This window comes from Pinus tabuliformis, chromosome Q (genome assembly GCF_031772625.1).
Source record: "Pinus tabuliformis cultivar Carrire ecotype Pingquan chromosome Q, CPIR1, whole genome shotgun sequence".
Lineage (NCBI taxonomy): Eukaryota > Viridiplantae > Streptophyta > Pinopsida > Pinales > Pinaceae > Pinus > Pinus tabuliformis.
Genome location: NC_142296.1, coordinates 515125769 through 515148413, shown reverse-complemented (window position 1 = coordinate 515148413; position 22645 = coordinate 515125769). Strand labels below are relative to the sequence as shown.

At 37.5% G+C, this 22645-nt stretch overlaps 2 protein-coding genes across 6 annotated transcripts in view; one reads left to right on the top strand and one right to left on the bottom strand.

Moving 5' to 3' along the window:
• Positions 1–22087, top strand: part of LOC149220421 (uncharacterized) — a 100844-nt gene extending 78757 nt beyond the window's left edge. For 2 of the 5 annotated variants that reach the window (XM_089384782.1, XM_089384781.1), the window contains 5 exons: positions 19645–19727; positions 19875–19939; positions 20044–20077; positions 20272–20342; positions 21613–22087. In XM_089384782.1, the coding sequence (XP_089240908.1) occupies positions 19645–19727; positions 19875–19939; positions 20044–20077; positions 20272–20342; positions 21613–21703 (344 nt within the window). In that variant the 3' untranslated portion in view covers positions 21704–22087. Of the gene's footprint in view, positions 1–19644; positions 19728–19874; positions 19940–20043; positions 20078–20254; positions 20343–21003; positions 21089–21612 lie in introns of those variants that run through there. The other 3 variants (XR_016249281.1, XM_089384783.1, XM_089384784.1) reach the window with 3 other exon arrangements.
• On the bottom strand, positions 13634–15228 carry LOC149220422 (uncharacterized). The gene is made up of 2 exons (XM_089382807.1): positions 14643–15228; positions 13634–14532 (listed from the first exon to the last, which is right to left on the bottom strand). Exons 1-2 carry the CDS (start codon positions 15169–15171, stop codon positions 13937–13939), a joined length of 1125 nt encoding a protein of 374 aa, XP_089238933.1. The 5' UTR covers positions 15172–15228; the 3' UTR covers positions 13634–13936.
• Positions 22088–22645: the final 558 nt, after the last annotated feature.

Sequence of the window (22645 nt, the reverse complement as noted above, 5' to 3'; positions counted from 1 at the left end):
AGACTTATTCCACTCATTTCTACAATAATACAAGTAACAAGCCCTAATTACAAGTTTACTTTGAGTGTTCTACAAGAGAGAGGTTACAAGCCAACCTCATAGCTCAAAAACATAACATAAAATGCCATAAATGCCCACACATGTGGGAGAAAGACCTCCTCCACTATGACGTCATCCTCCAAATGAGCTCTAAATGCCACAAGTGAGTGTCATGTGGGCTAATGAGTGCTCCATACTCCAAGATGTAGCTCTAAGATCATGGTCATGCCTCTAAAGTGTCTCCATACCAAGACGTCATCTCCATGGTGCCCAACATCACTCTCTAAAGGGAAAGAGGGGTGATACGACACTCTCCTATTCAAGCGTTGGGGCTAATAAGTGATGTGCAAATCCTCCCATGTCATCTCAAAAATGACCATCATCATCCAAGCCTCGAAATAGGAAACACCCTTTAAGCAACGTTAAGGCTAATCGATGGGTGTCTTGGATTCACTGGGCACATCATCAATATCTGCAACACCAAGCTTTATGGGCTTAGCATCTCGGCAGCTAGGGTACCTTAGAGTGTCAAGTACCATGTGGGGTCATCAAGTAGCTTAACACTCTGCTTAGGATAGGCTACAATGCATCAACAAGGTCACATCCTCTCTCTGGAATGTGTAAAATGGCCTCTGCAATGTTGCTAAGAAAAGAGGATAATCATCTCTCAATAGACCTGTTACCCACCACAAGTGGGTGACCCCATAGGAGAAATTTTCTCGTAGTTATCTCTTCAGCTGACAACCAACAACCCTTGACAACCACTAGTGTAGCCGATACATTGGGCCATTTGATCTCTGCTCCTTGCATCCGTCATATGTCCCCTCGCCCATCTATTAGGAGCATATGTTAGAAGGTGAGCAATCCAACCCAAAAGGTATGTTTTTCATTATGCAATCGGGTGCTTATGCTTGCTTTTCTTAGGCATTTTGGGCATGGATTATTGGGTGACTTGTAAGAAGAAAGGGCTTTGACTGTGGTTTTGTTCCCTCACCTTAAATGGGGGGTTAATCCTCAATCCTAGTCCCGTGGGATCTCCCCTATTGACCTATGGTTTTAGGAAGAGCACTACTTGGGAAACCTTGATTTTGGTAGTGTGGTCTTGTTTTCTCGTTCCACACTTTTCACTCCCCTCCGCACATTACAACACTTATTTCATCATTCTCCTTCTCTGGGTCCATAAGGCACTGGCACTTCCCTTGTCCACATATTTGAGTCAGGCCTGGAAACGTTGCCCCAGAGGTTGATGCAGTTTAAAAAAGGTTAAAAGCATATTATGGCCATAAGCAAAAAACAAAAGAAAAGAATATTGTAAAATGCAAAAGATGGTTGGGACATTAATCAACACATGGGCAAAAGGAAAAACACAAGCTCTACCCCTTATCATGGCCATCACCTTGGTTCTTAGGGGTCCCGTGAGTGCCCCCACATCATTAATGAACCCATCTACGTCCAACCAATGGCTTGCGATGAAATGCCCCACCTAAAGGGGGTAATAACTGCTTTACATCACACATGGCATGTTCTCATTTCTTGGAGTCCCGAGCTATAATACAAAGAAAAATCAAGAAAAGGCAAAAGGAAAATAAAGGGGTGGAAAAACAAAGGCCGAGGTAACTCATGTATCCATGATTGCTCCCACCTACATCTATACACCCAATATGTAGACATCCCTCATCATTGCTATCCTTGAGCCCATGACATTTGACCTTGAGACCCCTATGACCCCATCCATTGCATCATCATTCATATGCCACCTATTAATTGAAGGGTGTACCAAGGACCTGTCTTTCCCCTTAGGGGTCGGGAACACTTAATAGGGTTGTTTATTAACCACTCCTACATAGAGAGGTAATAACTGCTCTACATCATACATTGCATGTTCTCATTTCTTGGAGTCTCGAGCTATAATACAAAGAAAAATCAAGAAAAGGCAAAGGAAAATAAAGAGGGGTGGGAAAACAAAGGTCGAGGTAACTCATGTATCCATGATTGCTCCCTCCTACATCTATACACCCAATATGTAGACGTCCCTCATCATTGTTGTCCTTGAGCCCATGGCATTTGGCCTTGAGACCCCTATGACCAAATTGGAGGATGTACCAAGGACCTGCCTTTCCCCTTAGGGGCCGGGGACATTAAATAGGGTTGTTTATTAACCACTCCTACATAGGGAGGTAACACTACTTTGAGATCAAAGCCCCAAATTTGGAAGGGAAGCCCCATATGAAGTCTCAATGTGCCCTTGATTAACAAGTTTGGTTCACTTAGATGCACTAACGAATTATTGTACCTAATGGTGAGGATGCAACACTGGACATTATATGTGATTAGCAGGTGGTTTCATCATGGGTTGGGCAACTTAATTGGGGCTGAAGCCCACCAGTGGATCATATCTTCACCTCCAGGTGAAGTGTGAGAGCCATGGTACTCCCATCATGTGCAAAGCATCATTTCACACCATGAACACCTTCAACACCCCCAATAGTTTGCTCATTGCCCCACATTATTCATGAGATGATGCACTTGGATCAATTTGCCCCAACCGGCTTACCATTTACCACGTGGAGTGGCAGTTGATCCAATGCCCAGAGGAGGTTTGTGTCACTCCTTGAGACATGGGAGGGCAAGCACCATCGTCAAAGCCCTCAGTATTGGAGCATTAAAGGCTATTGCATCACCAAGAGACCCATGAGACTAGCTCTTGTGCCTTAAACACAAAATTGGAGCCCATATGATGATTTGCACAAAGAGTTAGGGGTCATCCCCTAGTTTAATATTTATGGATCCCTCACACATTTTGGCACAAAGAGGACACAACGTTGCCTTCCAACGACCCTACATCAACATGACATTGTCATTTTGGATTGGATGGCTAATTCATATTCTCATCAAGCTACTTGGTTGGCTTATAACAAAGGGATGTATCTTGCCCATTTCATAATGTTGTGGGGCTTATAGGCTTAATTCAACTTAGTAAATCATGTATAAATAGATGAGAGCTCATTTGAGCTACTCATCATCATCACACTTGGATTGGATCTCTTGAAAGAACTCACACTTTTTTCTTTGGCTATTAGAGAATCTCTTAGAATGCATTTTGCATTTGGAGCTAATTCACATTTCTTCTTTGGAGCTATTTCTTGTATCTTGGATGGATATATTGCATGTCATCTTGTAAGTGCTTAATGTTGATGAAAATTTTCTATTGAATGTGTTTAATGTATGGAATTGTTGCTTCTAGAATGTGCTAACTGTAATTTGTGCCCTAATTATTGAAAATTAATTTTGGAAGGCTTTTTAGTTGAGTATTGCATATGCTATTCAATGTATGATATGTAATGAATATTCCCAGTGGAGGAAATCTTGAACTCTCCATGAAATTCCATTATCTTTGAAGTGGGTAAATGCTTAAACGTGGTACATAGGGAATCATTTTTAAGCCTCCATAGAGACGATTTAGCTCATATTGAACATCCTAAGACTCCATGTGCCCAAAGGGCAAGGCATTAATCCAAGTCCTTGGTGGTTATCTCTATTGTTCATCCATAATTTTTCCTCTTAAAATTCGGTCCTTTAAGGCTAGGGCGAAAATCTAGGGCTTGTAGTGAAATTTTAGGGAGGAGATTTTTTGAGAATTTGAGAACCTAAAAGCTTAGGGTCTAGGATACCTATGGTCCAAGTTTGGTGGGCATCCACTCGAGTTTCATCCATAAAATATCTTGCCCTAGGAGGGAAACCTTAGGTTCTCCCTCAACTTGTGGACTTCCTTAAAGGTTGCCTCAGCTTAGTACTTGTTGAAGTAAATCACAAGAACCCTTTTCTCTGGGGCCTTGACCTTGTGAATACCTATTGCCATAAAAAAACCTCGAAACCCTAGGTCTTGTGCCTTCATTTTTAGGGCTTTTCTTAGAGAGCAATTTGCTTCCTTGAAGCCTTGTACCTTTATTGAGCCTCTCTTTTGAATGAGCTCTAGCTTGATCACTTCATGCCCTATACCTAGCATATCTATTCTATATGATCTCCTTCCTACCGAGACTCATCCCATCGGTGGAAGTCCGTAAAGAGCAGGGGACCTTGGTTTTGGTGACAGTGGACCATTACCCCATTGTTAGCACTTAGTCTAGCCTTTTGTCCTATAGGATTTCCCTCCCTAGGGCCTACTAGATTTTGTGGTAACAAGGCCTTTGTTGCTGTGACAAAGCCACTTGACAAAACCCTCTCAAGATCAAGTGAAAATCAGCAATCATTCGGTGCAATAGCCATAGATGCATCATAGTGGATTGCACCTAATGTTGGGGGCACAATAATACTTCACATACAACTCACCTTCAAATGTCTAACTAGATCAAATCATGTAAATAAGTTACCTCCTTATGTTAGGGATGGTTAGATGGATAACCTTATTAGGTGTTTCTAACCCAAGGGGAAGTGACATGTCCCAAGTTAGACCATCAATTCATTGGTGTGAGTGAAAATGGTGGCAACATAGTGGAAATGACTTTAGGGCAAGGTGCCATAGCTAAGTGACCAGTGAATGGAAGTCCAACATCCTAGTGTATAGATGTAAGGATGCAGAAATCACAGAGGCATGATTTACCTCTTTCTTTAGCATGCTTTTTCCACTCCTTTGGCGCACCTTTTGTTCCTTTGTGATTTGCTTTAATTTGGGTGTGTTGTCGCACAAAGTGTCTAGGCACCGCGACAACGCTCAGAGTAAGGGCCATCACTCTAATCCTTACTTCGTTTAGACTCTCTCCTAGACAAGTCAAGGGGGGTAGTCCCTAAGGTGAATGAATGAGAATAGCCTGTGAAACACAAGTTTTAGGAGACTTAAAGATGGACAACTTGATGAATTTAGAACAAATCTTGGTCAACTGAGATGGATAGATTAAAATAAGACACAACCACAAAATAAAAATAATTATAGACCAATGCCTTTATATTCAATTAACCATAGACTAAACGGAAACAAGTTATCTTGAGCAGTTTATAAATGTGGCAAAGCGATGCTCATGAACAATTAAATGTCAATGCCCAAAACTTTATCATGCAAGATTTTCTAGCAATTAAATCCCAGATCTTAGAAGAATTTATCCTTCTCCTATAGTCAATATGAATTTTAAAACATTAATTGCACTTGAAAATAGAGAAATCACTACCATTAAAATTAAAATTTTGCACTTAACATGAAAGACACCAAGGAACTTTAAATTTGAATGTTAATTATCCCCTAGGTAAATGCTAAGCTTATGAAGCAACACTTAATGTGGGAAATGAATTTTTTAATGTGATCAAAAATCAAATCAAAAGATCTCAATTAAAATTAATATTTTTTTTGGGCCGTAGGCCACATAAAAATTTCTTAAATGTAAAAGCTCAAATTCCTCTTTTGATTTAATTCCTTAGCAATTTCAAAATCACCCAATTTTAAAATTTTTTAAAATTTAAATTTTTTTTGATTGCTTTGAAATGAAATCAAAATCAAAACAAAAATCAAAGAGTAAAAGAAATTAAAAATAAAAGTAAAATGTGAAACAAAACCAAAAGAAAAAAAAGTAAAATCAAAATAAAACAAATTGAAAAGTCAAGAATAAAAATAAAATTTAATTAAATAAATCCTAACATAAATAAACAAAATCAAAAAATAAACCTAAAAAAATCAAAGTGCAAAGTCATAAAACGAAATCTAAATTAACTCAGAAATAAACAAATCCACAAAATAAGAAAAAAAAACAAAAAATAAAAAAAATCGAATTCATGAAACCCAACCCTAACAAAGAAACTAAGGATAAAGACAAAAAAGAAAGAAAAGGAAAACGAGTTATATGCTTGCAGGTATGACGACGGAGGAGAAAACAACGACGGCAAGGGTGGAGTGAGGGTTTATTGCAGGTCTGCGAGGACGATGGCGCTGCAGTCTCACGCAGAGGAGAGATGGCAGCGGGAGGGGCTTCGAACTTTGCAGACATGCACAGAGAAATGGCTGCGGGTTTTGAAGCTTGGAATGACAGCGAATGAGAGAAGGCTGCAGTGATGGAGGGTTTTCGGAATCCACAGAAATGGAGAAGAGCTGGAAGGAAGGGAGGATGGGGGAATAGAGGGTTCTCTTTAAAAAATTTGAAATTTTCTACAACAAAAAAAATAAAAGAAAACCCAGGCAGCAGTTCGGAAAACTCAGTCAACAGATAAATGGTAGCCAGAAAACCCTTTAAAACATTTCCAGAAATTCTGATTAAAATGTTGAATCCTTTTGCTTCAGATTTCCTTGAAACCCTTATAAAAATTTCCAGATTTAAAATTTTCAAACCCTTGGACTGCAAAAAATTTGAATAATATCCTTGGAAAATTATGTTGATAAACCCTAGAGATCTAGATCTTACCCTCCAGGGCCTAGATTTGGACTCTACACAAATTTCTTCCTCAGATCTGTAGTTGCACGACAACAAGAAAACACTCAAACGATATATACAATGATAAAAACTAAAACCCAAAAAAATCCACGTTAGAAAAATAATTACAAAATTTACAAACTGCAGGCTCTAATCAGTCAGATCTACCATTATGCCACACAAAGAATTAAATTTTTAAATTTTAAAGGAGGTGCTAACTCAAAACCCTTCGTGTATCACCAATAAAATCTTATGATAAGCCCAGAGCTAATTTAGCTAGGCTCTTCCGGGAACACAGATCGGGAGTTGGTTGGTCCAACTGAAAACTTCCCCTAACACCCGAGGATCTAAAATCAAGATTTCCCTACAAAACTCGATCCAGCCATTAAAAATAGAGCGAGAAAATAATAATAAAACTCAGACAAATAGAGATACTTGCTATTACGTTCAAAATTTAGATTATTATTCAAACCCCAGCGACTGAGCAAGATACTTGTACTCAAATCACTCTTTAGAAGCTATCATCAATGACTTTAGAAAAAATCATGCATGAAAACAACACATCTTACAGTATTCGCATGAAGAGTAACACCAACAAAACTTAACCCCAAAGTTTTTCTTTATTATCCAGAAAAATATTACACAAGAGCTTTTTGCTAAGCACACGACTCAAAGGTCGGATGGATCAATTGACAAATGACTTTTTATTTAAAGATAAATCTTCCAATCGCTAGTTCTGGTGATCCTCGTCAAAGCAATCTCGACCGTTGATGAAGATTAAAATTTCTTTTAATCTCATCCATCGAAATATTCAAATATTTAGGGAAATTCGAAATTTTTAATTAAATGCATTTTAATTAACTCGGAAAATAAATTTTTTGAGTTAATTTCTCCAAAAATTTGACTTAACCCCTAGTGATCAAAGGTTTAAAATTTAGCAAAATAATTAATTTACCTTAGTCCCGAGACCTTTTAAAGTTTAATTTTTAAGGACCGACGAATTTTGCTTTTGGAGAATTTAAATTTATCTAGGATCTGGAATTAATTAAATTTCTGGATTAGGATTTTAATTATTTTTTGGCTAGAAAATTTTATTAATTAACCTATGAGGGTATAAATTATTTTTCCAACCCTCAAGACATTTTACATCATGATTTTCATATTTTTACATCATAAGGGGGAAAACCCATTTGTAAAAGACCTTCATGGACCACCCATTTCTGCGACACAAATATAATCTAGCAGACCAAACAGTTTGTAATAAAATAACTTAACCAAATAGTTAAGATTATTCCCAAATCACTTTTACATAGACTCGATCTAGAACACTAGGACTCGCCTAAGATCCTAGTGACAAAATCCATTCCAACTTTGGGGTAAGGTTGGAGAGAAAAACTATGCCGATTATTCGAAAATGAATTGGTGAGACGAAAAACCTCCTAGAATGGAGATTGTCACTAGAGAGGTAAGTTTACCCAAGTTGTTACATACATGACATGGGTATGCTGAGATTATTTACATTATACACATACATAATGGGTTTACGTAACATATGGAAGTCAGGTTGATGATGATAGCTAGACGACACGGACACATTGGTTAGGCACTATCCCTTTTGCGAAAAAAGGGGGTGTACTGCTATGGGTTGTTGACACGTAGTGGTCAACATCTGGCTCTACTTGGAGACACGCTGCTGCACCAGAGGAAAGTGAGAATCTAGAATCTGCATCCACGCAACACACACAAGATAACATAAGTAGCGTCCATCCAAAAATCATCATATAACGTTAAGCACATGAAAGATATAAGTTCTTCATTTATTAACTATCCTAATAACATGAAAAACATAAATCTACCTACAAAATAAAACACTGAAATAAAAGGGTGTAAAGTTAAGAGTACAATACAAAGGATGCCCCATGGCATCAAATGCGTTCAATGTAGTGCATGCTGAGCATTTGCCTACTTCCAGGCAAATCTGTGGGTTGTTTCGAAGATGTGCCATGTCCAATCTTGCATACGGTAGGATTTTTTCCTATCCGAAAGTCAAGCTGCTCATGGCCATCAGATGGATCAAACCGCTTTCTCATTCTCTTTCTCTTGCGCTTTTTCTTTGTGGCAGGCTGTGATGTTGATGATGATGTGGTCGGCGCACAACTTCCTTGTTGATCTAAAAAATGCTCATATGGAAAATTTGGAATGTTCAACACTTTTGTGGCCTACGCTTCTTTATGACCCTAATCTGTGATGATTGGTGGATCAACCATGTAAGCATCAACCTGATTCTTATCAATTTCCATTTTATCTGGGTCACCTTCAATTAGCCACTTTTCAATGGAACAAATGACCTCCTCATAATAAGATGGAGCTTGCTGCATCAGACAGGGAGGCTTATGATCTGTTGATGTTTCCTTGTTTCTTTCATCCTTTGATTGATGCCGAAATTTCTGTACTTGTTATTTTCCATTGCTATGGCACCCATCTGGTTAGAGTGTTCAACCTTCATAGCATTGACTTCCTTGGCATGGTTTTCCTCCATGGTCAATAACCTATTCTGAAGACATATCTGACCAGTTTCCATGTCTTTTATAATTTTATCATTCTTTTTTTTCATGCCCATGAAGCAGTTTTGCATATAGTTTATCTCTTTATTATGATTTGCTTGCATGGTAGCTAACTGATTATTATAATCGAAATCTCATGATGGTCATTTCTTCATCCATAGTTGACAATCTGTTCTGAATCCAACTTATTTCTTTTTGATAACTTGCTCCTATGGCAGTCACTTGATTTGAATGATTGAATTCCATGATTGTCATGTTTTCCTCTAGGACTAATAACTTGCTTTGCATATAATTAATTTCCCTGGCATGATCAACTGTTCATCTTGCTTGATTAAGGTCCATATCTTTAATAAGTTGAGCCCAATTAACTTCTGCATTCTTGATTACTTGAGCCTGATTTAACTGTATGCCTTTAACCATTTGAATTAATTCCTTGAAATTATTTTCAATCTCTATAGTTTTCTTTACTTCAGCTTTCGCTTTGACCTTTTATTTATCTCCATATCTATCTTCAAAGACATCAATGATTGATTGTAGAGAATCAAAAGTGTTATCAAGGGACTTAACAAACCAATCTAAAGCATCTCCAGATAAGGTATGAACGAAAATCTTCATCTTCACATCTTCATATTCAGAATATGGGCGACACTTGCTTATACAGAGGCTGACATTCTGAAGGTGAGTTTCGGCATTAAAAGCATTGTTACCTTGAAAAGGAGTAAATTCATTGATGACTTCACCCAAAACATACGAATAACTATGTGGAGCTCCCTGAATATTAGTAAAATCACAAGGAGCAAACAAGTCAAAATCCATGATGATTTGTTTAACGGGAAAAAGATGGGCCAAATGGATATCAGAGAGAGAGATCCCTGCTCAAGAAAACCAAAACATCTACAAGAAGCGAGCTTCTAGCAGAAATTCTTGTAAGAAATGGAAGAAGTGGAGTCACCACTTAAGCATGAATCTCTCACAAAGTTTCCAAAGGTGAAACCGAAAAGTTAGTGGATGGAGGCAGATGGATATTCAGGGAGGGCTCCTCATCTGGGATTAAATGAATAAATAAGTGGAGTCGCCACCCAAACAGGAAACCAACCGGAATGTCCAAGTGCAAAAAGTGAAGATGAAAGGATTAGATGAGAGAGATGATGAGAGTTAGGATGATGAGAAATGAAGAGACGAAATGACGCCAGAAAAATGAGAAGAATGATGAGGAAATGTCGTTGAAACGCCGAGAATAAAATATCCTCGGCAACGACACCAAAATTGTCGTGCCGCTTGATGGGCTAATGAATTGCGGGAGAGATTAGATGATTAGAAAAATGTTGTGAGGACCAAGGACAAAAAAAATCTATCCCTGACAACGACGCCAAAAAATGTTGTCGCACAAAGTGTCTAGGCACCTCGACAACGCTCAGAGTAAGGGCCGTCACTCTAATCCTTACTCACTTCGTTTAGACTCTCTCCTAGACAAGTCAAGGGGGGTAGTCCCTAAGGTGAATGAATGAGAATAGCGTGTGAAACACAGACTCTAGGAGACTTAAAGATGGACAACTTGATGAATTTAAAACAAATCTTGGTCAACTAAGATGGATAGATTAAAATAAGACACAACCACAAGATAAAAATAATTATAGACAAGTGCCTTTATATTCAATTAACCATAGACTAAATAGAAACAAGTTATCTCGAGCAGTTTATAAATGTGGCAAAGCGACGATCATGAACAATTAAATGTCAATGCCCAAAACTTTATCATGCAAGATTTTCTAGCAATTAAATCCTAGATCTTAGAAGAATTTATCTTTCTCCTATAGTCAATATGATTTTTAAAACATTAATCGCACTTGACAATAGAGAAATCACTACCATTAAAATTTAAATTTTGCACTTAACACCAAAGACACCAAGGAACTTTAAATTTGAATGTTAATTATCCCTTAGGTAAATGCTAAGCTTATGAAGCAACACTTAATGTGGCAAATGAAATTTTTAATGTGACCAAAAATCAAATCAAAAGACCTCAATTAAAATTAAATTTTTTTATGGGCCATAGGCCACATAAAAATTTCTTAAATGTAAAAGCTCAAATTCCTCTTTTGATTTAATTCCTTAGCAATTTCAAAATCACCCAATTTTAATTTTTAAAATTTTTTAAAATTTTAAATTTTTTAGATTGCTTTTAAATGAAATCAAAATCAAAACAAAAATCAAAGAGTAAAAAAAAATAAAAAAATAAAAATAAAAATAAAATGTGAAACAAAACCAAAAGAAAAAAAATTAAAATCAAAATAAAACAAATTGAAAAGTCAAGAATAAAAATAAAATTTAATTAAATAAATCCTAACATAAGCAAACGAAATAAAAAAATAAAACCTAAAAAAATCAAAGCGCAAAGTCATAAAACGAAAACTAAATTAAATTAGAAATAAACAAATCCACAAAATAAGAAAAAAAAAAATTGAAATCATGAAACCCAACCCTAACAAATAAACTAAGGATAAAGACAAAAAAGAAAGAAAAGGAAAACGAGTTATATGCTTGCAGGTATGATGAAGGAGGAGAAAACAACGACGACAAGGGTGGAGCGAGGGTTTATTGCAGGTCCACGAGGACGATGGAGCTGAAATCTCATGCAGAGGAGAGATGGCAGCGGGAGGGGCTTCGAATTTTGCAGACACACAGAGAAATGGCTGCAGGTTTTGAAGCTTGGAATGACCACAGATGAGAGAAGGCTGCAGCGATGGAGGGTTTTCGGAATCCACAGAAATGGAGAAGAGCTGGAAGGAAGGGAGAGGATGGGGGAATAGAGGGTTCTCTTTAAAAAATTCGAAGTTTTCTGCAGCAAAAATAAAAATAAACCCAGGCAACAGTTTGGAAAACTCAGTCAACAGATAAATGGTAGCCAAAAAACCCTTTAAAACATTTCTTGAAATTCCGACTAAAATGTTGAATCCTTTTGCTTCAGATTTCCTTGAAACCCTTATAAAAATTTCTAGATTTATAATTTTCAAACCCTTGGATTGCAAAAAATTTGAATAATATCCCTGGAAAATTATGTTAATAAACCCCAAAGATCTAGATCTTACCCTCCAAGGCCTAGATCTGGACTCTACACAAATTTCTTCCTCAGATCTGTAGTTGCACGACAACAAGAAAACACCCAAACGATATATACAATGATAAAAACTAAAACCTAGAAAAACCCATGTTAGAAAAATAATTACAAAATTTACAATCTGCAGGCTCTAATAAATCAGATCTACCATTATGCCATAGAAAGAATTAAATTTTTAAATTTTAAAGGAGGTGCTAACTCAAAACCCTTTGTGTATCACCTATAAAATCTTATGATAAGCCCGAAGCTAATTTAGCTAGGCTCTTTCGGGAACACAGATCGGGAGTTGGCTGGTCCAACTGAAAACTTCCCTTAATGTCTGAGGATTTAAAATCAAGATTTCCTTGCAAAACTTGATCCAACCATTAAAAATAGAGCGAAATAATAATACTAAAACTCAGACAAATAGAGATACCTGCTATTACGTTCAAATTTTAGATTATTATTCAAACCCCAATGACTAAACAAGATACTTGTACTCAAATCACTCTTCGGAAGCTATCATAAATGGCTTTAGAAAAAATCATGCATGAAAACAACACATCTTACAGTATTCCCATGAAAAGTAACACCAACAGAACTTAACCCCGAAGCCTTTCTTTATTATCCAAAATTAGATTACACAAGAGCTTCTTGCTAAGCACACGACTCAAAGGTCGGATGGATCAACTGAGTTCGAGTGATCCTCGTCAAAGCAATTTCCATCGTTGATGAAGATTAAAATTTCTTTTAACCTCATCTCTGTCGAAATATTTAAATATTTGGGGAATTTCGAAATTTTTAATTAAATGCATTTTAATTAACTCAAAAATAATTTTTTTGAGTTAATTTCCCAAAAACATTGACTCTGACTTAACCCCAGGGATCAAAGGTTGAAAATTTAGCAAAATAATTAATTTATCTTAGTCCTGAGACTTTTTAAAGTTTAATTTTTAAAGATCGCCGAATTTTGCCTTTGGAGAATTTAAATTTACCTAGGACCTAGAATTAATTAAATTTCTGGATTAAGATTTTAATTAATTTTTGGCTAGAAAATTTAATTAATTAACCTATGAGGGTATAAATTATTTTTCCAACTCTCAAAACACTTTATATCATGATTTTCATATTTTTTGCATCATAAGGGGGAAAACCCATTTGTAAAAGACCCTCAAGGACCACCCATTTTTGCGACACAAATATAATCTAGCAGACCAAACAATTTGTAATAAAATAACTTAACCAAATAGTTATGACTATTCCCAAATCACTTCTACATAGACTCGATCTAGAACACTAGGACTCGCCTAAGATCCTAGCGACAAAATCCATTCCAGCTTTGGGGTAATACTGGAGGGAAAAACTTTGCAAATTATTCCAAAATGAACTGGTGAGTCAAAAAACCGCCTAGAATGGAGATTGTCACTAGAAAGTTAAGTTTACCCAGGTTGTTACATACAGTGTTTTTAAAACCGGAACCGGTGACCGAACCGGTCCACCTAATGAACCGGTTTACCGACCGGAACCGGTCTAACCGGGACTGGTTTGGTCTAAACGAACCGGTTTTTAAAAAATACATTAAATAATTAATTTTTAATGAAACAAAACTATTTTTAAGATGTAAAACCATGATTCCAAGCCAATAGAGACAAAATATGCAAAGTTTGCTCATTTATATACCATGCAAAGGTGAATATATCAAAATGACACCGAGTGCAATACATATCATCGACAAAATAGCAAAATACATAAGAAATGAGGCTCTAAATGGCCTATAAAGTCCAAAAACAATGCTGCAAGCTATGAGGCCATTGGCCTACTACAAGTCTACAGTGTACACATGATCAATCATCAAGTCCATCACCACTACTAGACACAGGATCATCATCAGGAGCTACATAGACATCATCTGGTTCAGAGTCTGAGGATGCCTCTGCCTCATCTGCAACATCAGTATCAATGCCACCAATGACAATAGAAGTGGACCTAATGGAAGCACGAGTTTGTCGACCTGCACGACTAGTGCCTTCCATTGGTTCCTTGCCTTTCCTTGATGCTGCTACTGATCCTGGTTCTGATGCCGCCACATAATCTGCCTCATCCTCCACTAAAGCCATGTCGATATCAAAATCAGCCTCAAACACAGGATCTTCAGTCTCCTCCACCCATTCTGATGTTGGATCAATATCGTCCAACACAATGGGATCTAGATCAGGTGATTTGCTCATCATTTGGTTCCTCCTCAGTCGAAGGTTGTATTGCACAAAAACAAGATCATTTAACCGTTTTTGTTCCAAACGGTTTCTCTTCTTCGTGTGTATGCGCTCAAAAACAGACCAATTGCGCTCACAACCTGAAGCACTGCAAGTTTGACTGAGGACTCTAATTGCAAACCTTTGCAATTGAGGACACTGGCCACCAAATGACTCCCACCAATGTGCTGCAAAGAAAAAGACAATAATTAGTAACTTAGTTTATAATTTGAATTGTAAAGAACGTAAACAATTTTAACTTGAAATGAAAAACAAAATGGAAATTGGAATTGCTTACCTGGTTGGTCCACATCTCTTGCCATCTTTGCCAAGTTTTTGCCAAAAGTACCACTTGCTTGATTGAAAATAGTAAGCTGTCTATGTATATCCAACTGGTCTACATGGTTAGGGACCATGCGCTCCAAGCAATCAATCAATCCAGCTCTGACCTCCCCATCATGCTGATCTCCTAGCCGATTTTTATAGTGATACCTTGGGTTCAAAAAATACCCGGCTGCATGTATAGGACGATGGAGTTGATTGTTCCATCTGTTATCAATGATCTCCCATATACGGCCATATTTAGCTAACCTGTCATTGTAAGCTGCCCGTATCTGCTCCTTTGCCTGATCCATAGCTTCATAAATGTAGCTCATGGCCAATCTTTCCCCATCCACCAACCTTAGCACCTTAACAAGGGGCTCGGTAATTTTCACAAGCTCTACAGACCTTTTCCAAAAATAAGTGTCTAACACTTTCTTTTTGGTGTCTTTTCCATCTGGTCTACGAGCCCACCGAGATTCAGACCATTCATCAGAGGAAAACATTTTCTGCAAGTTTCTATGTTGACCATTGAGACATTGCAACGTGAGGAAGTGAGTTGCAAATTTCGTAATTGCAGGCCTAACAAGCTCTTTGCCTCCAGTGTGTTTCCTCATTAGGCTCAATACCCATGAGTGGTTGTAAATGTATTTTGTAATGCACTTGGCATGCTCTACAGTGTTTTTTACCCACTCCACCTTGCCTATATCCTCAAGCATGAGGTCTATGCAATGTGCAGCACATGGAGTCCAAAATATGGTCTTATATTTGGCCTCAAGCATCTTTCCAGCAAGAACATAGTTTGAGGCATTATCAGTGATGACCTGCACAACATGCTGCTCCCCAACTTCCTGAATAATGTTATCCAAAAGCTCAAATAGAAGGCTTGCATCCTTTACCCTATCAGATGCATCAACTGATTTCAAAAACATGGTTGCTTGAGGGCAAGAAACAAGGAAATTAATGATAGTGCGGTTCTTTCCATCGGTCCATCCATCTGACATAATGGAACAACCTGTTTTGACCCATGACTCTTTAAACTCAACCAAATACTCATCAATGGAAGATATCTCTTTTTGCAAAAGAGCTCCCCTCAAGTCATGCATACTAGGGCCTTTGAAGCCCTTTCCTGCAGCTATAACAGAGTCCCACATAGCTTGGTAATAAGGTGAGCGAGCAACATTAAATGGGATATCTGAATCATACCACCATCTAGCAATGTATTGGTGAGAAGTTTCTTTGCATTGTTTTTTCCAATGCTGATCCAAAGTGGGTTGAGAACTTGGCTGGGAGGAAGTGGGATTAGATTTAGAAGAGGCAATGGTGGCAGAAGATGAGAAATAACTTTGGATGTTTGGTCTCTTTGTTCCTTTTGATGGTTGGCCAACTCCAACAGAAGGATGAACATAGTGAAAGGGGTCATTGGTGGAAGGGATAGAAGTGGAGTCTTGAATCTCATAATCATCATACCCACTCTGTTTCAAAACATTCATGGTTTCCATTAATTCCCTCTTCCTTGCAATTTCATCTTGGATGGCCTTCTCCCTAGCCTTATCCTCATAAAATTTTTCAAGCTTGGCAATGTATTCTGCCCTAATAGGACCTAACAGTTCTTTTGGTGCATCACATGGCTTTACTTGGCCTCTTACCCCAGCCAAGTGTTGTTTCAACCTAAGAATACCCCCACCTCCAATAGATTTATGGCATAATTTGCATATCATTTTTCCCTCAATTACATCACAATGAACCCATGCACTGTCCTTTCCTTTTGGAGCCATGTTTGCTTGAAATAATAACAATTTGCAAATAAATCTGCCATTTAAAAAAAAATTGCAGCTAAGGAACTTGGAAAACCAATGATAAATGTAGGAAAAAAATGCACATGCAAGCTACAAAATTTGATAGCATAGAGCTAGAGAGTTCATAGGCTTAGCATAGATGATAGATCATTGAAGTGAGAAGTTTATAGCACAAAAAAAATAATTCATGGACAGCAGACTCAAATGAGGAATTATCAAGTGCAAATCCTTACCTGGAAATGCAAAGTAGCTCCCTTAGCCTCCTCTTGATGATGGCAACTCCACTGACAGCTACACACTATCTCCAAAATAGCTCCAACTCCAACTCCAAGATGACTACTTCAGCAAAAACTCCACACTCTCCAAGCTCACAAACAAACTCACAAACACTCACAAACACTCCAAATCAGTTGTGTGAGACAAATGAGAGTGAGAGGGGTGTCTTATAGCAAGTGTGAGGGTGTTTTTGGAGGGAAAATACCTTTCCCTCACCCCCAAAACCCCTAAACCGCCCTCATTTGCTAAACCGCTGCGCTTTTTTGGGTTTACCGGCGGCCTGTCCATAAACCGGCCGGTTTAGGACGGAACCGGCCGGTTTGCTATAAACCGGCCGGTTCCGCCCTAAACCGGCCGGTTTTTACCGGTTAGGGCCTATTTTTGGGCACGAGGGGGTCTAAACCGGGTTAGAAGGGCCGGTTCGGACCGGCCAGGCTTCCAACCGGCCGGTTAGGCCGGTAACCGGTTTTTTCCACCGGTTTTTAAAACTATGGTTACATACATGACATGGGTTTGCTGAGATTATTTACATTATACACATGCATAATGGGTTTACATAACATATGGAAGTCACGCTAATGATGATAGATAGATGGCAAGGACACATCAATCAGGCGCTATCCCTTTTGCGAAAAAAGGGTGTGTACTACTATGGGTCGTTGACACGTAGTGGTCAGCAAGGTGCATAGCTTAGAAGCCCAAGCTTGCTTTATGAAATTTTGCATTTTATGGCCCTTAATGATGAGCTAGTTTATCCCTAATCAAGGTTGGAACAATACAAAAGTTCCTTTTAATAGATGAAGTGCCATGTGCTTGAGGAACTTAGTGATGGATGATGAGGGGGGTGGAGCTCATGCTACGATTTTTCCCACTCACTAATTAGATGTACCACACATCTTTTGCATTTTATCTTTTTCTGTTATTGTGGCTTTCTTATGCTTTTAACTTTCTTTTAGCTGCACAACCTGTAGGGTAAACTTTTTCAGCCTAGACCTAAGGATGAGGATTAAAGGGCACCAATGCTCATGACCAATGAACACCAACCCGATGAATGGAGATGAAACAATGGGAAGGATGGAAAGTGGTAAGTATGGAATATCATGGACACACTACTTCAATCAAAGCCTCCCTAGTAGTGTCCTTCCTAAAACCCTAAGGCCTTAGAGGAGGTCCCACTAACTAGAGTTGAAGACTAACATCCTAGGTGAAGTGAGGGAACAATAATACAATCAAGATTAGTCAATCATCTAGTTTGCCCCTTGATCCATATAAGTATGCGCATGACATTAAGCGAAAGCACATGATTACAAAATGGTTAATACCTATTGATGGATGACCTGCTTTCCTTCAAGAAGGAATGCAGGATGGGAGAGAGAAATATGACTGAAGCAAGCAATGGAAGATCTTGGCATCATGTTATGTGCTAATCAAATAGGGCTGCTGGCTGGATGTCCAAGGAGGAGAAAAGTTTTCTCTTATGGGTTACCCAGTTTTTGGTGGGTAACGCTACCAATTTTGAAATCCTGAAAACTGTTAAGTGTATTGAATTTTGAATGGGATTTGAAATTTTACTTTCTCCATATGAAGTCTGATGAGGTTGGAACTACTCTCAAACATCCTAAAACGATGAATAGTAATTTAATTTTTTTATTAAAATGGATAGAAAAGGTTACCTTTATCTGACCTTTTCTATTATTTTCCTTTAAAAATTTAATATTTCCATTAATTACCGAGGTCGTAGTCTCCTCGAAAGCCCTATCCTTTATTTTTATTGTCTATCTTCATGAATTGTTAGACAAAAAATCTAGGGCGCCCCATCTGGGGGAGGGGAATGCTTAGACATCCCCCTTTTGGGGAAACACATCCCCATACTGCGAAAACATTCTCCTGTGTGTTTCTCTGAGTTTCCCCCAAATGGGGATGTGGGGAATTGTTTCCCCAGGCATCCCCCTGTCCTTGGAGGGTGGGAAATGTGGGGGTTGTGTGCCCCACCTTGGGGGACGTGTCCCCTTGGAACACTGGAAATTTTGCTCCCCACTTGATTTCCAATGCCAAAAATCAGCTTTACAATACTTTGTTTTTTCACATGGATTGAAAATCCTAGAAAACAGCCAAAACCCAGATGCAATATCCACATAAATTGCTTTATTTCACATTTACTGCCCCTCTGGAAGAAAAACTGAATGAGAAATGGTGAAGAATGAGGGTTATTGTTGGGTATTCTATTTGGGTGTCAGTTAAATCTACCCTTTGAATTAAGCCGTATCTTGTAAGACTTGCTGAGTGCTCTAGGAGTTTACTCTTCCAGAATCTGACTGAATATGGCCAAGTATTACTAAAACAATCGTACTCAGCTCATTTTGGAGTTAAGCTGAGTAGATTTGTTGAGTATTCAGAAGACCCTAGGAGTCTTGTAAGTATGGTCCATAGGCCTTCAGTGTTGGTTAGAAACTTAGAATCCATGTACATATCCTTGCCCTGCATTACTCTCTCTCTCTCTCGATGCAACTGTTATCCAATTTTCCCTCTTTTAAATGAAGAATACTTGGGGGTTTGTATGGTTCATATTTTTGTTTGTTACTTTTGTTGGTCTGAATGCAACAAAAATCTCAAGTCTGATATGATCCAGGTTTATGATTCAAAACTGAGAAAAAATAACTGCTGTCTATCATTGTATTATGAGTGTGTTAACTAAGGGTGGCAGGGATTTGACATTGAGCTTAGAAAGCAGTTGTGAGAAGACAAATTTTTTATACATAATCTTGAAATCTTTCGGTGTTTGATTAAAGAGATTAGTTTGGTAGTTTGCAACATTTTATAGCATCCAGTTTCAAGCTTCTTGGTTGCAGTATTATCCAAATTTTCAATCCAAGTCCTTTAGTCTCATTCTGTTGTGCCTTGCAGTGAACACAAAAGTGGACATGCGCTTCAATGTTACAGCTGCCCATTGGTTAAGCCCATGGGCCAGAGAAAAAATTCTGCAAATGGTCTGTCACTAAAATTTACCAATGTGAGCCAGCTTGTTCCATTTGTTGCTTTTACAGTAAATGTTGCATTTTATCTGACATTTTCTCTTGTTTGTTCATTTCCGTTACCCGCCACTGAAACTTTACTGTGCCTATCATTTTGAGCAGGAAAAGAACCGTGTCAATAGTGATGGAGAGCTTGTGATATCATCAACCAAAACAAGGACCCAAAAGTAACCTGTCCACGATCAAGTGGTCCTTAAACAAATTGTTGTCCAAATTTGTTCTAATCTTTTAGCTATTTTACTAATTGGTTTCTAATGATATTTATGTACAGGGGAAATATTGAAGATGCTTTGGAAAAACTTCAGGTATTCCTGTTAGTTCCTTATATCCTTTTAGTGAGGGATTATTTGAAATTATTGCATTGCATTGTGATATTCCTTTTGCTTGTTCCAAAGTTCAAACTTCTTTTATGCGTGTTGTGCAAATTCCCTGAAGATTTATATTCCATTAGGTTTAACATTGCAACTTTTCTAACATTACAGATCCTTCTTGGTGACAGGCAATTATTGATTCTGCCTATTATGTTCCACCACCTCCCTCGGAGGAGAAGAAAAAGAGAATAAGGAAATTGTAAGGTTTTCTGTTTAGCCTTGAATAGTATGACTAGTCTAGTACCGTTCCAATATTCTTAGCTATGAGATATACTCTTCAAATTTTAAACCACTTTTTAACATTCCCATTCATTTTAGGCATACTGATGGGATTTTTTCTATTTTTATCTTGTTGCATTCCTGTCATGTTCAATAAGGACTTTTTTCTTTTTTCTTTTCTAAACAAATATCACCTATTTTTACCTGGACACCCCACTTTAATTCCAAGAACTCATACTGAGGTTTTCCTTTGGAGCATAAGACATTGATCCATATCGTTTTGTTGATTCTGTTCAATACCTTTAGGAAAGACGCTTCTTGTAAGTTAGCTTTCTAGTATTTACCTGTGATGCTTTGGTGGCTGTTTTTGCTTTAGCTTCAGGGACACGAGTAATTTTTTCCCCTTATGCTTTCCTTGTAAGTATTCCATTACAACATTTGCTTTCCATTGCATGATGTTTAGTTATTGAGTTCTTGTTTTCAGCTGGATATTGAATATTTACCTTGTATATGGGCTTCGAGAGATTTCTAATTGTACTATTATGCTTACAAAGAACAGATACGTAATTGGTAAAGTATTCTATGGAGATAAATGTCCAATATTTTTCTGAATGTGAAATTTCAACTATGACTTGCTACAGCCAATTGCAATTAGCTGCTTTAGTGTGGTGACATTATCCAGTTACTTACTGCTCAACAATTTTTTTGCCCCTTTTTTCACTTCTGGTAAGTATTTTCCCATTTTTTGCCCAAGTTATATTTCCAGACCCTTTGCCAATATGTTCCTGTACATGTTTTTTTCAACTTTGGTTTACACAGGATACATGCATTGGTTTCAGTGCTATGCTATGCCAACGGTATCCTTTTGGAATGGTTTTCAATTAATTAATGAATGCAGCCTTCCCTTGTTGCAGACTTTTTTCATTTGCTTGCTTGCTTTGCTTTTTGTTTTTTTGTTCTCTTAAATATTGCAATTTCTTCATATAGTGCGTCACTTGAGCATTTCCGATTAATGACCTTGAATTGGGAGGTGAGGTAAAATGAAATCCTTTCTTTACCAGTTGAAGCCACTTGTTAAAGCTTTGATGGAGAGTTCCTTCAAGAATTTCAATCCCTTTTTGCCATTTTGTAAATGCAAGATTTTATCACTAGTTCGTGATTGAAGATTCTGTGTTTTTTATGGTTTTCTTCTGCCCACAAATCTCGTGAAGTGGCATTCACATATTTAGTATTGTCTTTGTTCTTTGAAGGGCTGCCATTGATGAACAAAAGAGATTGCAAAACAAAAAGGCCAAATCTCAAAAAAAGGATATGAGGAGAAATAAAGGTAGCTGGGAATGATGGAGCAAACTGGACAACTTGAAAGAGAATATCTTGTGACTCTGTTCTATTTAGCATGATGTTTTGAAGGGTGAAACATGGCACATAGAACTTTTGTAACAGGGCTTGAAAGAGGTCACTTTTATGGAGCTTCAAGTACTTCACAACAACCACTTTTAATATGGCATATAGAAATTTTGTTACCGGGCTAGCGTTTACAAGATTGAAACAAAAATCTTAAGACCATCCTGTGTTTTGCTGTATGAAAGAACTCACTTTTGTGAAGCTTCCAGTACTTCACAACAACCATTTTTTCTGTATATTATTTATTATATGATTCCTGATAGTGTCATCCATGACTTTTTGATATAATTAATTATTGAAATAGCCTAAAGCTTTTCAGTTTGGTTGGTCTAGCATAATTTCTTATGTTCTTCCAGATTCGTATTTGTAGAAGGTTAAGTTTCCTTCATCCATTGCATCTTAGACATTGATTGTTTTTGTGTTTTTTTTGAGCATCTATGTTTTATGGGGACGTTTATTTATTAGGGGAAAAAACACTATTCGAAAAATAACACCATAAAGTATACTTATTAATTTTAAATGTAAATTCAAAGTTAAATTGATTATCCCTTTCCTATGCATAGTGGTGAGAAGTCAAGATAACGTTGGAATTTAGGCTTTATATGTCGTAGTTGCTTAATTCCGGGTGTGATGACCTCCACAAAGTGGTCATTATATATCGTCTTATGCTTCAATGAAAGTCAAACTTCTCATAATCTGCACGTTCTGGACATCATGGCTTTAAATGGTTTTGTTTTTGTTTTTTGTTTTTAAGTTTGTTGTGTTTTTAATTTCATTAAATAATTAAGGTAGAAATGGGTGCCTGTTTTCATTATTTGATTTTATTTTTAGTTATTAGAGTGAGAAGTGTGCGCAACAGTTTACTGTGGGAAGATTTGT

Bases quoted from the DNA above. Each gene is read 5' to 3' on its own strand.
- LOC149220422 (XM_089382807.1), bottom strand. From the start codon at position 15,171: ATGTTTTCCTCTGATGAATGGTCTGAATCTCGGTGGGCTCGTAGACCA. The intron at 14,533-14,642 runs GTAAGCAATTCC...TTTTCTTTGCAG, and splicing joins AAGAGATGTGGACCAACCAG to CACATTGGTGGGAGTCATTT.